The sequence below is a fragment of the Phyllostomus hastatus genome, unplaced genomic scaffold, assembly GCF_019186645.2.
Source record: "Phyllostomus hastatus isolate PE091 unplaced genomic scaffold, TTU_PhHast_1.1 phas_contig_468, whole genome shotgun sequence".
Taxonomy (NCBI): Eukaryota; Metazoa; Chordata; class Mammalia; order Chiroptera; family Phyllostomidae; genus Phyllostomus; species Phyllostomus hastatus.
The window spans coordinates 2,388,431-2,405,141 of record NW_025333884.1 but is presented as its reverse complement, the minus strand read 5'-3'; the positions used below and the strand labels follow the sequence as shown (position 1 = coordinate 2,405,141).

The 16,711-nt window shown below is 58.7% G+C and overlaps 1 protein-coding gene across 2 annotated transcripts in view; it reads right to left on the bottom strand.

The window, feature by feature from the left end:
* Window positions 1–16,287, bottom strand: part of MARK4 (microtubule affinity regulating kinase 4) — a 30,729-nt gene extending 14,442 nt beyond the window's left edge. The window contains exons 1-10 of one of the 2 annotated variants that reach the window (XM_045845139.1): window positions 16,016–16,287; window positions 11,480–11,680; window positions 9,402–9,455; window positions 9,264–9,312; window positions 8,487–8,552; window positions 8,334–8,404; window positions 7,122–7,178; window positions 4,648–4,884; window positions 1,426–1,545; window positions 894–993 (exon numbers count right to left, since the gene is read on the bottom strand). In XM_045845139.1, the coding sequence (XP_045701095.1) occupies window positions 894–993; window positions 1,426–1,545; window positions 4,648–4,884; window positions 7,122–7,178; window positions 8,334–8,404; window positions 8,487–8,552; window positions 9,264–9,312; window positions 9,402–9,455; window positions 11,480–11,680; window positions 16,016–16,066 (1,006 nt within the window). In that variant the 5' untranslated portion in view covers window positions 16,067–16,287. The remainder of the gene's footprint in view (window positions 1–893; window positions 994–1,425; window positions 1,546–4,647; window positions 4,885–7,121; window positions 7,179–8,333; window positions 8,405–8,486; window positions 8,553–9,263; window positions 9,313–9,401; window positions 9,456–11,479; window positions 11,681–16,015) is intronic. The other variant, XM_045845138.1, reaches the window with a different exon arrangement.
* Between the last annotated feature and the right edge of the window lie 424 nt (window positions 16,288–16,711).

Genomic DNA, 16,711 nt, shown 5'->3' with positions numbered 1-16,711 from the left:
CTGGTGAAGTGTCCAGGCCACTAGGATTAGCTGTCACCACCTTGCTCCTGGGGGTGGGGAGAAAAGCCACCACTTAGAGGAGTCTCAACAACTCTTTCTGACACCTGGATCCAGCCGTGTCTGAAGGCCTTTCCAGTTATATGTGAATAACTTACCACTATTAGGTTAAACCCTATGAGACCGTGGGTATTGACAATTTTTAAACTATAACAGCAGCAATTTCATATGGTTCGATCTCTCGTTCTCTGGCTTAAGCCAGAATGGCATGGGTTTCCTGTTACTTGCAACTGTGAATGTCCTGATGATGGCAGCCCCCTCTGACAGGGGCCTCGGTTTCCTCAGCTACGGAATGGGGGTTACTACACGGTCCCCACGGGGCTCTCCCGGGGCTAATGCTCGAAGGGCCAAGTGTTGGAAGGTTCTAGGCTGGAGGGACCGGGACCAAAGGAGTAGAGGGAGGGGCACGTACCAAGCTGGGGGCTTTCCCCAAACATTCCCATTCCCGAGGACTCGTGCCCAAACTCTCTGCAGGTGACGTGGGACATCTTTCTGTGTCTTACTGGTCAGAGCTAACACACATCAGCACTCACTACCTGCCTAATGCAAAGTGCTGTATGCAGATGCACTCACTCGATACTCATAACACCGTGAGAGAGGTTCTAGGAATACTCCATTGTACAGACAAGCAAACAGACGCGCTGGGAAGGGAGGCCGCTTGCCCAGGGTCACACGGCTAGAAAGGGGCAGGACAGGGCCTGGGGCCTAGACTTCCCTGCTCTCCCAACGGCCCTGCAAACTTCCCTGATGCACTAACCAAAGGGGTGGGTGCTAGGAAGCCCCCCCCCCCACCCTGGCTCTGCAGAGGTGGGGCACCCGCGCCCCCAGACCCTCACCGATTCGCTTGGTGTCCCCAAAGTCCTCCTCCGGCTCTGTGTATGGCTTCAACTCCTCACCCTCATAGCCGATGTTGATCCATTTGTCTTTCATGATTTGCTGCAGGGATCGGTGCAGGACAGGGAAGGAGGAAGACGGATGTCAGGAGAAACCAGGAAAAACACAGGTTCCCACCTCCAAGGTCTAACTCCCCAGAATTGAGGGCTTCCAGAGAACTAGCACCTCCTAGCCCCACCCCACCCCCTGCCGGAGCCTCCTGATGCTGTGCTCCCGCCCTGCTCCCCCACAGCATCATCTGGGCCCCTAGCACCCTGTAATTATCCTAGAAGCTCATTAGCTAATTACTGGCATGGTGGGGAGTGGGCGAGGCTGTTGGGTGAGGGATGGTGTCAGGACTGGCCTGGGGCCTTTTCCTGGGTTGCCCGGCTCCCTCCGCACCTTCCGGCAGTGGATCTTAGGCAGGTGGGCAGGGGACAGGGCAGGTGTGGATGAGGCGGCTGCAGTGGGAGGGGCATGGGGCCGGAGGCGTACCTCGAGAGTGCAGCGTTTAGCTGGGTTCAGCACCAAAAATCTCCGCAGGATGCTCTCACAGTCTGTTGACATGTAGAAAGGGACCCGGTACTTCCCTCTGAGGACTCGCTCCCGCAGCTCCTGGGCGGGCAGGGGGACGGACGGATGGCGTTACTGGGGGAGGGGTCCACCCTGCCTCTCCACCCATCACACACACACACACACACACACACACACACACACACATTCATCTTTGTCCCAGCCTTGCACGAGGTGGGCGGAACCCCACCCCCTCCTGACCTCAGTCCCCCACTTGTAAAGTGGGAGCACGCTACTAACTGCGGCAATTTTCAAAAATACAAATACCAGTTTAAAGCTACACAACCTTTCAATCAGAGGAGACCTTCCAGAGAAAGGGAACTGCAGAAGCCAGGTAAGAGGCAAGAAAGTGAAACTGTATCAGCCTCTGGGCCTCAGTCTCCTTATCTGTAAACACCTCCTTCCCAGGCCAGGGTGTGAATGGGTTTAAAGAAGTAAGTCCTAGGGCCTGCCAGGCCCAGAGCAAGTGCTATTTAAATATTAGATTTGCAAAAGGGGAGGCAGGAGGGGGCTCTTGCCTCTACCCCTCCATCCTTCATACCTCCCCCAAGATGTGTCTGCCTTTCTGAAGAGCTACCAGGACCTGGAAGTCTCAAAAGATAAGCTCTCCTTTATATGCTGACCTTGCAAGAGAAAATAGCCCTAGCTGGAATGGCTCAGTGGATTGAGCACTGGTCTGTGAACCAAAGGGTTGCCGGTTCGATTCCCAGTCAGGGCATATGCCTGGGTTGCAGGCCAGGTCCCCAGTTGGGGGCATAAGAGAAGAAACCACACATCGATGTTTCTCTTTCTCCCTTCCCCTTTCTCTAAAAATAAACTTTTAAATCTTGGGGGGAAAAAAGGGAAAGTAAAGTCTATGCTACATGGCATGGCGGACCAGGGAGAGCCCCTTCCATCCTGAATAAGGAACAGAAAAAGAGAGAAAATGGGGGAGGAGAGGGGAGGGGCCTGGGCTGGAAGAGGCATGTGCCTGGGAAGCCTCCTGGGTCCGAAGATCGTTACAGCCCAAAGGGTCGTTAATATTTCATACGAGCAAGTATCGCTTTCAGAGCACTCGCACTGAGTGGGCAGGCCTCCGAGATCTTCGCGCATGTCACGTCCGTGTTCATGACAGCGCTGTGGAGCGGGGCCGTGATGCCCATCTCCCAGGGGAGGAACAGGCCTGGAGAGGTTAAGTCACTTGCCCTGGGACTGCACAGCCAGAAAGTGGCGGCTCCGGAGAGTCGTGTAACCGCCGCCACCACACTACCTGTCCCGGCCCGGAGAGCAGCAGCCACAGGGCCACGGCCGCTCCCTCCAGAGATGCCCCCGAGTGGGACCCCCCAGCCAGATGCCAGGGCCTAGAGAAGGGCTTTATATACCCACTGTGGCTACAAGTGGATTCTCTTTATGTCCCCACCTGTAGATGGGGGACCCGAGGTTCAGAAAGAGACATGTCCAAGGTCATTCATCAAGGAAATGACAGAGCCGAGATTTGTCCCCAGCTGTGTCTCCTTCACCCAGCGAAGTGACAAGGGCCTAGAGCCAGTGAGGTAACAACAGCCTGGGGTGCTGAGCTGCTGGCCTGGTCCTTTGCAAAGGTCTCTTGGCTTCGTGCTCAGGGCTCAGCGAGATTACTCTGATAGTGAGCACTTTCCCGCCTTGTCTCGGCAAGTCCGTGCACCGCTGCTACCAGGCTGGCACTTCATAGCCCTCACTGAACACAGGGGACACTGATGCTCAGAGGGGCCGGCCGCTTGGCCAAGCCCGCGGTGAAGAAGGGTCTCTTGCTCTGATGGCCTATCCTCAGCAAGGACTTCCCTGGACCCCTGACCACCCCCATGGGCTGCATGGAGCAGGGCTGGGCATTTCTGCCATGGAATTCCCACCCGGACCCAATGGGGAGGACGCGCGGGGTGACCCACTGAGCAAGGTCCTGCAACATAACTGGCCTGCATGTGGCTGCACATGGCTGCAGCACCACGTCAGGAGGACACAGAAAGCGGAGGAAGTGACCCAGATGAAAGGACGGGGCAAGCAGGCACAGCGCAGGAGCCCGAGCAGATGCCGGAGCAGGAGGAAGAGCCACCGGGGGTACTCTCGGGACTACTGGTGAAGTCTGACTACAGACCGTGAGTGAGAGGCCATGGCTGCACCATCGCTGAATTTCCTGAGTGTCACAGCGGACGAGAAAATGCCCTGATCTTGGGGGACAACACCTGCTGTATGTCGTCGTTTTGGGCTAAAGAACACTGTGTCCGCCACTAACTCCCAACCGCCCCCTTGACGCCCAGGTCACGGGACGCACCGTGAGCACGCACAGACACGACACACGTGGCCCCGTGCTGGCGGCGGGCGTGTCACCTGGAAGGCATCACACTGTTTCCTGTTCTAGTTCTGCAGCTTTTCTGCAGACCAGCGATATTTCAGTGTTTCAGAACAGAAAGCTCAAAGAAAAAGGGAAACCACAATGCTAAAAGCCACCCGCCCTCCCCACCCCTCCCCCCAGCCTGGGTAGCACTGGCCGGCGTCCGAAATGACAGGCTGCGCTTATCCGTGTGGGTTTTGGCCTGGCTCTGCTGCTGAAACGTGGGCCCGCGGGGGCGGGTTGGTGTGTGACGTGCATAGTCCACGGTTTCTCGTGGAACCCGAGCTGTGCCAGGCATCACCACAGTCGGTTTCAGGCTGTGTTGTCGCCAGCTTCCCCGCCCTCCCCGGGCTTCGGTGAACACTGGTCTGCTCCCCATTCCTGGGACTAGCCCTGCCCCGGACACTGCACTGGAGCGCAAGCATGCAACACGTGGCCTTTTGTGATGGGCTTTTCCAACTTAGCATGCTTCCGAGGAGGGCTTGTGGGGTGGCGTGTGTGCAAGGCATGGGTGTCTGCCTCTCTGGTTCACACAATATGGGCAAACCTAATGCAGCCTGACCCACGGATGGTGGGCTGGGACTTGAACCTCAGCTCACCAGCTGCAAAGCCCATGACCTGAACCCCAGTGGACACAGCATGGTCCACTTGGGCTGGCCACCCGGCCCCTGCCTCCACCTCTACCTTCATATGGCGTGGGGCCAGCCCTGCCCCTCTGCACTGGAGGCGTGGGGGGGGCCGAGGCTCGGAGAGACCCCCCAGGGAGAGGGAGACCCCACACCAGCCCCGCCCAGCACCTTGAGGTTGTGCCCATCGAAGGGCAGGGAGCCGCTGACGAGGGTGTACAGGATGACGCCCAGGCTCCAGATGTCCACCTCCGGGCCGTCGTACTTCTTGCCCTGGAACAGCTCCGGGGCAGCGTACGGGGGGCTCCCGCAGAACGTGTCTAGCTTCGAGCCCAGCGTGAACTCATTGCTGAAGCCAAAGTCGGCGATCTTGATGTTGGCCTCGGCATCCAGCAAGAGGTTCTCGGCCTGGTGGGGAGGGAGAAGGCAGAGGGTGGACACGTGTGGTGGGCGGGAGCCCGGGCTGGAGCTGGCCCAGCTGGACTGACTGTGGCCCTGCCCCTTCCTCCCTGTGACCCTGGGCAGTGACTTCGCTCTCTGGGCCTCGGTTTCCTCACCCATAGAATGGGGATAATCGCAGTTCCAATGCACAGGGCTGTTAGAGAATTAAGTGAGTTAATCTACACGGAAGGCCTATGGGACAAAACTCTGTACCCATCAAGCATGTTATATAAGGTTAGCTATTATTGCCTCACGTGCTCAGCAGAGCTGGGCCCTGTCCTCTGAGCCTCAGTTTACCCAGCAGAATAAAAAATGAGGACTGACTGCTCAAGACCCATAAAAGGGAAAACAATCATTTTATCCAAAACGTATTACACACCTACTATGTTCCAGGCTTCATGGACTACTTATTTTAAGACTGGCCACATAACACAGGGAAAAGAGTACAGATTCTGGGAGAATCTCGGCATCGAATCCCAGCTCCAAATCCCAGCTCCGCCACTCACCCTCTGTGTCACTTTGAGTGGGTCACCAGACTTCTTTGTGCCTCAGTTTCCCTATACGTCAGCTGAGGGTAGTCACAGCACCTGCCTCACAGGCGGCCGTGGGGTGAAGCGTGAAGCACCTACCACGGCGTGAGGGATGATGTGGTCGGCACTCAGCAAGTTTTTTGTATCGTGGCTGCCTTTGGAGGCACGTGTTCTTGAAATCGCCACTTCACTGGTGACCCCTCACCAGTGAGGGGTCTCCCCTCACTGAGGCTCAGGGAGGCTGCCTCATGTCCACAGCGGGGAAGCAGCAGAGCTGGGACCCGAAAGACCTGGCCTCTCCACAGCCTGAGCGTGGAAGGTGCCTCAGCACCCTGGCTCTCCCAGCTTTGCGCCTACAACTCAACGCTCACACCCACCCTTCAGAATCCTGCCCACGGGGGGCCCGTGCCAGCCACGGCCCTATCCTAGCCAGGCCACCAGAATCCGGGTTCCTCGTGGTCCCCTTAGCTCTTGCTGTATTTTGGTACCACCCCTTCCTGCCTCTGACCCAACATGGGGATAAAATCCACAAAGACACACACTTCAGACAGATCTTCCCCAAACCTCAGTCTAGCTCCTTGGTGACATTTGTGGCATCTGGCCAGCCTCAGCCCCACATCTGGGTTGGTCCCTGGTGCACCAGCCAGATCCTGAAATCCCTTTTAGACACTTCCTGAACCCTCCACCAGGGGGCGTGCCTCCTCCAGGTTCATCTTCACACTTGATGCTACCCTCACAGGGCACCTTAGGGATGATGCTCCCTCAGGGGGCAGTGTGGGGTCAGGGCAGCCCAGAGGGAGGGGGTGTTCAGAAATTTCCACAGCCATTTGACAGGGCAATTTTATGTTTGTTTGTTTTTTTTTAATCTAAGTATACTTGTAAAAATTTGGCTTGTATTTTGTTACATCTTTTTTCATTTCGTTGCTGCACTTTACAAAAGTAGCACTCCACACCACCCGGGACCGGGGATGGAAAACACTAACACAAACCTGGTCCCTCCCTGAAGAATCTCGAGAAGCACCTCCTTAATGCACGGAGCCTGGCACATAGTAGGGCTCAAGAAATCACAGTCAAGAGAAGTTAATTTGGGCCAAATGTTTTGTCTCTCTGGTCTAACACAAGAAGTCCTAAGGTGTGAGGTTCTCTCCGGGTGGGAGGTGTGGACCGGGGACTCGGGACCGGAGCTACTCGAGGGGCCTGGCCAGGCAGCAGGGTCCGGGCGAGGAGACCCTTCCCTGATGAGCGCTGGCCTTGAGGGTTCTCACACAAAGGTCCTTCTCAAGTTCTGAGATGCCCTGGAGTCTCAGACCCTGTGGGCATCAATTCTCAAAGATTCCTGAATGTTCTCGAGTCTGAGAGACACCCAGAATCTGCAGGCTCTGAGAGTGACGAACTCCATCTCAGCCCAGTGTCCTCGCCCAGTACACATGCAACGTGGGCCGTTCTAGACACTTTGTTTCTTCCCCTTTGTTTGCTCTGCTGGTCCCCACCCCCGACTCGCTCATCTGATGGCCTTGCTTCTGCCACAGAAGGCCTGGGAAAGAGCAAGGGGCCCCGGCCTCCCAGGGAGAAGCACGAGGAGGAAAGTGGGGAATGTGGTAGAGGGTAGAGGGGGACCCCGAGGGACCGGAGGTGGGCTGAGCTGGGAGCTCCCAGCGGGGTCGGGGGGCTCACCTTCAGGTCCCTGTGGACAATGTTTTTCTGGTGACAGTAGTGCACAGCCGATACAATCTGGGGAGGCGGGGAGGGGAGGCAAGGTCCATTACTTGTGGCCCCTGAACCCCTCAGCCTTCCTCGGAGACCCTGTGAGCCCAACTCACAGCTGAGTCCCTGGGCCCCAGGCTGCGCCGAGGCACAGGCGGAGATGCCGGGGCCTTGCACCCTGACTCGGCCACAGCTGGGAGGGCCGTGGGGCCTCCACAGACACTCACCTCCACTCAGACACCCAGACGCCTTCACAACCAGATTTTAGGATGCCCACCTGGCAGGGACGCTGGCACTAGGACCAGGACTAAGACACGAGGACCAGCCCCCTTCTGACTTTCACATCGGACACATGCATGAGAAGGTCGAGACCAGTAGGTGGCCCAACACTCAGGGCCGGAAGTCCCCCACTCCCTGTACAGCTGCGCCAGGGCCGCTGGACAGCTGTGGACTGACACCCTTCCTCAGGCCCCTCTACCCATGGAACCCTCCCACCTGGTGATCGCTCAGCTATGGGGGCACCCTCACAGCCGCGTGTTTTTCCCAGCCCCTGAACACCCTCACGTGCGCCTCATCACCACACACCCAGAGTGACACACCTTCTTATCCACTTGGACATCCTTACAGCACACGACCCACACACCCATACCTGGGCCCCGCCCACACTCTTGCACCTGTGCATCCTCACTGCCACACATCCGGAACCGCACGCCCTCTTCCCCCACACCTGGATACCCCGGCACCGCATGCCCTCTCACCCGCCGACTTACACATGCACCTGAGCCCCTCACCTGGACACTCAGGCTGCCATACACGCTTTTACCCACCTGTCTATGCTCCTGTGTACCCGGGCACCCATATCTTTGAATCCACATTCCTGCACTCACACCTCAGCACCCCGGTACCTCCAAGCCCTCTTAGCCACACTCCGACACACTGGGCGCGCCCTGGCACCTGCATACCTGACACCTGCACACCTGGGCTCCCTCCTGCCTGCCTCTGTCACCCACTGAATGGGGCACCTGCACACCTACACCTGGAGAGCCTCACACCTGGGCACCTGCACACCCATGGACACCCAACTCTCCAGCTTCACCCCCACCCAGACTTAAGCCACGCCTCTGTCACCACGCCCAGCAATCAGGCACCCCTCCCAGCCCCACCTGCAGCTGGAACCCCTACCTGTCGGAACTTGGCTCGAGCTTCCTTCTCCTTCATGCGGCCGTGCGACACGAGGTAGTCAAATACTTCTCCTGCAGGGCAAAGGCCGAGGGGGTGAGGGCGGGGCACGGAGGGGGTGCCCAGGGAGCAGGGTGGGTAGGGGAGGGGCCTCACCAGCACTTGCATACTCCATCACTAGGTACAGTGTCTTCTCGGTCTCGATCACCTCGAAGAGCTTCACTGCAATGGGCAGAGGGAAGGCGGTCATGGAGGATGCCACCACCCACACTCAGTAACTATGCAGACATGCCAGACCATGGCACCCCTTACTCAAGAATACTCAATGGCTCCCTACTGATGGCAGATTTCCCACTCCTCAGCCCCACTTCACAACCCTTTCTACTGTCTCTCTCAGAAGCACATCAGCTCAGCTCCAAGAGGCCAAGGACTGTGCCTGTTTCCTCCACCACTGGGTCCCCAACATCTGACACATAGTGGGCCCCCAATAAATATTTACTGAGTAAACATACAAAGGATAAATAAATCGTGCGGCCACATCCAGGCCTGGCCAAATCCTGCTCCTGTTGGTGAAGAGCCCTTTCTCTCTCTCTCCCCTGCCTGATGACAATGACAATGGTTGCTACTGATGACAATAATCAGCCCGGCTCCCACAGATTAACTCTGAAGTGAGTGTTCTGCATGCACGATCACATCCAATCCTCACAATGACCTTGATGTAGGTCCTCCTATCACTCGCACTACCGAGGAGGAAACTGATGCTCAGAGAGGTTAAGTGACTTGGCCAAGGTCACAGAGCCAGCAGAGATACTGCTGGGAGAAAACCAGCTCTTTCTGACAATGATAACCACCAGTTCTCCCACGCCCCTGACCCTCTCCTTTCCCATGGGCCCTGGTGGGCAGCCTCGGGGCCCACTCCCTTCCCCTCCTCACCGATGTTGGGGTGATTTAGACCCTTCATGATACGAACTTCTCGGAACAGCTGGAAGAAAGGAAGGAAGATGAGAGTGGCTGGTTTTGAGGACCCTCCTCCCAGCCGCACCCCCACGCTCTCCCTCTCCCCGGCCTCACCTTCTGCAGGCTGCTGGGGTTCAGCTGGGTTTTGTCGATGATCTTGATGGCAACCTGGAGGTCAAAGGAGGGGGAAAAGGTCAAGGTGCCCCAACTCAGATCACCCTGGCCATTCCTAGTGGATGGGAATCTGGGCCTCAGGACCTTTGCACATGCTCTTCTCACCGTGTCCAGAGCTGCCCTTACTTTTATAAGGAACAATTCCCTATTCCCTAGTGGGGCCTGCGTGGCGCTGCTCCAGGGGCTCATCTGAGTGTGTGAGAGTGACCGATACCTTGAGGGGGCCCTTTGGGAGGGCGGCTCATACCATTCATCCATCACATCTTTGTTTTAATGCACAAACTGTGGAGCAGTAAATAAAAACTATAGCTAACGTTTACTGACCAGTCCCATGCACCAGGCCCCGGTTTACACGCATTACAAATGGTAACTCTCTCAACCCTCACAACACCCCTGTGAGACGGCTGCGAGAACGAATCCCATCTTACCAATGGGGAAACTGAGGCATGGAGCCATCCTGTTACTTGGCCAAGGTTATGTGGCTACTAAGTTTGTGGCCTGGGATATGGACCTATACAGCCTAACGGAGTCTACCCCTTGAACATGTACAACTTAAATATATATATATAAGTTTATTTTTAAAAAGATTTTTATTTATTTATTTACTTATTTATTTCCAGAGGGGGGGAAGGAAGGGAGAAAGAGAGGGAGAGGAGCATCAATGTGTGGTTGCCCCTCATGCACCCCCTACTGGGGACCTGGCCTGCAACCCAGGCATGTGCCCTGACTGGGAATCGAACTGGCAACCCTTTGGTTCACAGGTTGGTGCTCAACCCACTGAGCTACACCAGCCAGGGCTATATATAGTTTTAAAAGAGCTTTGAGGCAGTAATCATGGGGGACAATCAGAATGTTATTGACATCTCCTTATATTTATCTTGTTAGACAGAATTCCGCCCCCCGGAGGCCCCGCCCCCTTAGACCCCAGTCCTCTGAGAAACCCCTGGAATCGCATTCCAGAGGCACAGAAGGTGAATGACGTGTCCTCTGTGGGGGAGAGGGTCCCTTGGCTTTCCTCAGAGGCTCACGAATGGGTTTTTAATTCTGTCAGGCACTTCGTATGCCAGTACCGAGGCGATCATATGGTTTCTCTCCTTGAATCTGTGAACGTGGCGAAATACAGGAATAAATTGTGAGTCTGGAAGGAACTGTGCATCCCCGGGATGAGCCCAGCTTTGTTACCACACGGCTCGCTCTGGGTTCTGTATCTACGTTCCCACGTGAGGCTAGCCCATGAATTTATTTCTTATCTGCTTCTGCAGTCCCTGTCGAACTAGCATGTGACATCATTTGGGCAGTGGCACCTCTTTCTTCAGTCCTGGAAGGACTGCCATGAAATGGGAGTGTTTGGCAGGGTTTGCCCATAAAGCCACTGGGGCCTAGTGTCTGTGTGAGTGTGGCGCAGACAGGGAGAGGGCAGGAGAGAGCTCCTCCCAGGCAGGAGGAATCACGCCCATCACTTGCTCTGAAATCAAAGGGGGTGCAGAGGAGTCAGGAACCCACCCACCACCTCTTTTCCCGTTTAGCTGACGTACAGGTGTCACACCTAGGTTCCAGCAACTGCGAGGGCCCTGGCTGCAACAATGTTGCCATACTTAGGACACCCGCCTGCTCTGTGAGGGGAGGCAAGGTGCATGTGTCATTGAGAAGGCCAATGAACACTGTGTTCTCCTGGAGATCATTGAAGATCTGGTGGCATCAAAGTCCACCGTTATCACAGGGAGGTTGCCCAGGTTTAGACACAAGGTTACAAAAGGTACAGGAATTCTTAAAAACACAGCACACAGCTCTGCCTGTGATTTGAAGTTTCCAGACAATTTCAAGGATGCCTGAAATTAGTTCTCTTCTCCTCCATGGGCTCTTCTGGAGAAATCTCAGATGTCGTGTCCCAAAGAGAGGCAGGGACTTCCCTGAGGCCGTAGAGGAAAACAAGGGCCAAGCCCGCCATGTCCCATCACCCATACAGCACCAGTGCCTCGGGACCGATCCCCCGAGCCGCACCCATCCCCGCCACTCACCTCCCGGCCGGTGAGGATGTGCCGGGCCAGCTTGACTTTGGCAAAGTTGCCCTTCCCGATGGTCCTCAGCAGGCGGTAGTTGCCCACGTGGGGCTGCTCCTCGGGGCAGGAGGCGATGGAATTCCGGCAGCGGGCGCCCAGGGAGCGGCTGGACCAGGATGGCCCTTTGTCCGAGGAGCGGCCACTGCCCAAGGTGCCATGCTGGGTGGGGGAGACGGAGCATGAGGGGGGGGCAGCGCCTGTGCAGACCCCGCCTTCAGCGGGACCCAGCGCTGGAGCAGTTAACTCCAGCAGCTGCGGCCGCTTTACAAGCCCAAGCCAGGGCGAAGCGAGAGGCCTTTGGGTCTCCAATCTCTCTCTACAGAAAGACGCCTCCAAGAACAAAAACTCTGGGCCCCCGCCAACTCTGCAGCAGCCAGGTCCCCAGACATCAGGTCTCTCCTTCAGCCCTCCCTGTTGTCCCCGTGCCCACACCTTCCCTTCGTAATTACCGGGACCTCCATCGGCCGAGATACTTTGTTCCAAACACTGCAGCCTCAACCCCCACCAGCGCTGACCTCGACCTCGACCTGGTCTTGACACTCCCCCCCACCCTCACTGCCTCCAACACCCTATTTTCTCCATCGCTGTCCCCACTGCAGCCCCCAAATTCTCTTCCAAAACCCAAAGCCAATACCATGTTTTATTTCCAGTTTAGTGCCCTAACAATTTCTTCCGATCCCCGATTCAACTCCAAACACAGTCACCAAGAACCTCCCGTTCTGCCTGACATGGTTCTGCCCCCACTGTTATCCTCCCCCAAAACATGCCAGTCCCCTCGCTGCACCCCCCGCCCAATAAAACCCCGTGTCTCACTCCAGCTCTGACCCGCTGTCTCCGCGACCATCGCTCCTCTGTCTGTGCCCAGCATTCTGTTCCTGCCGCCCCATCTCTCTCTCCTGCAGGTCACCTGCCTGCTCAAGGCTGCCCTGTCCTGATTGTGAGCCTCAGGGATGGTGCCTCCCTTTCAGGGCTGGGGCCCAAGGTGCGGGCGACTGAGGCAGCCGTAGGCCCAGGCTGAGCAGCTCCGCTCAGACCCTGCGCCCTGCCCAGAAAGCTGCAGAAGAAAGGAGGGCAGGCAGGCGGCCGGCTGAGGCTAGGGGCTGCTCCTTGCGGGGAGATCTGCCAGGCCACCTAGGAGGGGGGATGACCAGCATTTAATGAGTGCCAGCCAATGATGCCTCATCTTCCCCATTTTACACGTAGGGAAACTGAGGCCCAAGCCGGGACCCGAGCCCAGAGTCCCCTCAGAGCTGATGCCCTTCGCCGCCGCCATAGCCTCTGTCTCACACTGCCCCGTCATTTTCATCGCTCGGCCTCTACCAGGGGAAGCCCCGGGCCCGTACACACGTCACTCACATCTGATTCCCAGAGCCCTCACGAGCGGCGCTGCCTCCTCGTGTTCCGGAGGAGAAACTGAGGCTCGGGGACACACTGGGCCTTGTCAAGGTCACTCAGGAAGCAGAGATACAAAGTTCTGAGTACGGGGCAGGAAGAACCTCCCCTGCTGGAGCCCTGGCCTCCCGTGTCACGATGCCAATTCCCCAGACAGGGATCCCAAGGCCGAGGTGGGATTAGCATCTTGCCCAAGGTCACAGGGCAGGGGAAGCAGAGCACCTGGGATTCAAACCTGGCCCCGCAGACTCCTGGATGCTGAGCTCTCTCCCACATTCCACTGGGCTGCTCACAACCCCAGGCCTCCTGGGGCGGGGAGAAGGGAAGTGGAGATTCTGGCAGATAAGGCCCCGGATCCCCACGGAGATAACAGCTCGAAGAAGAATCCCCATCAGGTGGCACCAGGGGAGCCAACTGGGTGTGGGCTGGCACCCACTGAAGGCAGCGGGGCTGAGGAACCCCTGCAAGGGGCAGCTGGGGCAGTGGGTGACAAAGCCCCCAGGGGCCGGGGGCGGGAGCTAAAATTGGCTGGCACCACCAGCTGGCCCGGCTCCCTCCCGCCGGCTGGCGCCCCAACACCAGGCCTGTTGCTAGGGAACCTCCCGAGAGGCTGGGAGTGGGGGGCCTGGAACTTGGGGTGGGGTAGCATGACCCCACGTGGCTATCAACGTGGTAACCAGTTGGCAGTACAGGGGGCTGCAACCTCAGACTCCAGAGGTTGCGAGGTGGCCCCAGCCAGGACTGACACTCAGGTCTCACACAGTAGAACTGGGAGGGGAGGAGAGAAGGGGATTAGACCTCCTCATATCCCCACTCCCCGAAAATCCAGACGACAAAAGGAGGAAGGGCTCGTATGAGTCCAACGTTACAGACGAGTAAATTGAGGTTCAGAGAGGTGAGGTCACTTCCCTGAGGTCACACAGCTAGGGAGGGATAGAAACTAGACTTAATCCATGCTTGCCTGAATAAGCAAAGCAATAGCAATAATAATAGCCGCTACAATATGGCTGACCCTGTGCCTCTTACTCACATAATCTCCCGGGCTACTTGAAACAACCCTAACAGGGAGGTACTCTCACGGGCCGGCGGAGAGGTAAAGGGAGGCTCCGAGCAGGGAGCGGATCTGGAAGTTCACGCAACAACTGGGACAGCCCTGGGTTGAGAATCCGTGGCCATCTGACTCATACCCACAGTCACAACAGTGTGAACATGTGCAGCGCGCATCCTGTGCGCCCGGCTGCGCCCGTACAGTCCCGAGTCGTCCTCTGACAGGCGCCAGGGATCGCCCCCATTCTCCAGGGCAAGCTACTGAGTCCCGGGGAGGGAGAACCCGAGGTCTGAGGGCACGGCACAGACTGGCTGGCAGAGCCAGCACTTGAACTTGGGCCTGTGGGCTCTCTGGCACTTTCTGTAGTGACTGGAGGGGTGGGTGGGGAAGGGGTCTCTCCCCAGAGACTCCCAGCCAGAGTCTGGCCTGAAGCATGGGTGGCGGCAGCAGCGGTGGGGATCTCTGTGGGGAAGGGTCCTGCAAGGACCAATCTCTCTGGTGGGGACCTGGGAGGAGAGTGGGGCTGGTGGGAGCAGGGACCTGGCACAAGGCCTGGGGGAAAGGGACAAAGACCCCAGCTGGGGAGGAGTCTGGTATTGGTTGGTGAGTCTTTAGAAGCAGAGAGCAATCAGAAACCAGGGAAATGAGGAGGCAGGGTCTCCCCAGGGTTGTTCTGGGTTGTGGTATAGGGAAGGGGGGCGGGGAGGGGGGAGACCTGGGGATAATAGGAAAGGTCGAAGCCATGTGGCAGTGGAAGTCAGGCGCCAACGATCCCTGGGCCTGGGGCCTAGGGCTTGGGGGAATTCCTAGAAGTCAAAGAAGGGGTTTTGCAGGAGTAGCCCTTGGAACCAGAGAAAGCTCTGGGGCCCGCACGTCTGGGATGAGGGGCAGCCCAGAGAAATAAAGGCTGAGCCCGTGGGGTCAAGGGGTCTAGAAACTTGGGGAGGAAGGAGGCTTCCAGAAGACAAGAGAAGAGGACCTGAGAGCCAGGGCAAGGCCAGAGGCTTGGAGCCCAGGAGTCTTCTGGAAACAGGATGTGGGGCCAGGCCCTATGAGCTCGGAAAGACCTCTGAAGCTGGGGAGGGGGCTTCCCTGGGAGGCCAGACCTGTGCCACGAAAAGGGAGGCCCTAAGGCAGGAGGAGGGGTAGGGCCCTGGAGGTCCAGGAGCAGAGACAGCATCCTGCAGGAAGGGCCTGGACAAGGTGGGCATCCAGGGGTGGAGGGCTTGGTGAGGGGGCTTGCCTGAAGCTGAGTTGACACAGGGAGGATGAGGCCTGGAGTCAGGCTGGTCCAGGGCCTAGAAATCCGGGACTGGGCTGGGGGCCTGGAAGTTGGAGGCCAAGGCTTCCTGGGAGAGGAAGAGACCAGAGAGGGTCCAGTAGCGTCTGGGGGACCTGGGGTGCTGGGAATCCGGGGACAGGGCTGCTTAGAAGATGGGGACCAGGCCTGGGAGTGGAGAGACCTTGAACAAGACGGAAAGGGCCCTGGGCCAGGGAAAGGTGGAAACCGGCTTCCTGCGAGGGGGTGCCCACAGGAGCAGGAGGGGCGGAGGGCTGGGAATGAGAGGAAGGGGGCTCCTGGGGAACCCGGCACCCAGATCCGGCCGGAAAGGCCGGAGCCAGAGGCAGGACTGGGCCAGGCCTTCCTGCGAGACGGCCAGGGCTGGGCCTTGGGGTCAGGAGCCCTGCAAATCCGGGAGGGGGCCAATGGTCGCGGCGGGGCGGCCTGAAGGGGAAGGGGCTTAAGAACACACCGGGGAAGGGAGGGGTCCTGGAAGGCAGGGGAGGGGGCTTCCTGGAGGGAAGAGCCCCGAGCGGAAGCGGTCTGCACAGGGACGAGAGGGGTCCCGAGAGAGGGGCGCCCCGGGGGTCCGGCAGGCTGAGGAGTGGGGGAGGGTCGAAAGTCCTGGAAGTGCGCGCGGGGGTCGGGAGGTGGCGGGCCGGGCCGGGCCCGGGAAACGAGGGCAGGGCCCGCGCGGCGAGGGGCACGGCAGGTCCAGGGGCTCGGCGGACAGACCTGGCCGGGGCTGCCCCAGAGATCGGGCCCTACTCACCGTGTCCGAGTTCCGATCGTTGCCCGGGGCCAGCGCCGTCCGCGAAGACATTTTCTCCGGGTCCCAGGGGACTGGGCGGCCGGGTGGGGGGGGACAGGGGTGCCGGGGTCCCCTCTTCCCCTCCCCCCCCGCCGGCCTGGGGACGCGAGCTCAAAAGCTGGGTGCCGCGAACACCCGGGTTCACGCGGCGGGAGAGGGGGCAGGGAGGGGGAGGGAAGGGGACGCTGAGGGTCCTAGTGGCCCCGCGCAGTGGGGGCCCAGGGCGCCATAGGGGCGGCCGGCGGCGGGCAGGCGGACGGGCGGGCGGGGGCCGGGGAGGGGGCGCGGAGCCGGCCCGGGCGGCGGCGGAGGGAGGCGGCGGAGGGGCCGGGAAGGAAGGGACGTCAGGGGGAGGGGCGGGCAGGGCGGGGCCGCCGAGACCCCGCCCCCTGCCGCCGGCCCTTAAAGGCGCAGCCCGGGGCGGGCCGGGGGCTCCGGGGGCGGAGGCAGGTTGCAGCGCGTTGAGGGTGAGCATGTTCTCACAGGAGCGTGGAGGAGACTCACCGGAAGGGAAGGCGAGGGAAACGCCAAGGCAGAGCGCCAGAGACGCAGAGACACAAAAAAAGAGAGGGAGAAACGTAGGGAGAGAGAGACACATACAAAGAGACAGAGATGTGAAGAGAGACCAGAGACACAGAGAGAGACAAAGACTGAGGG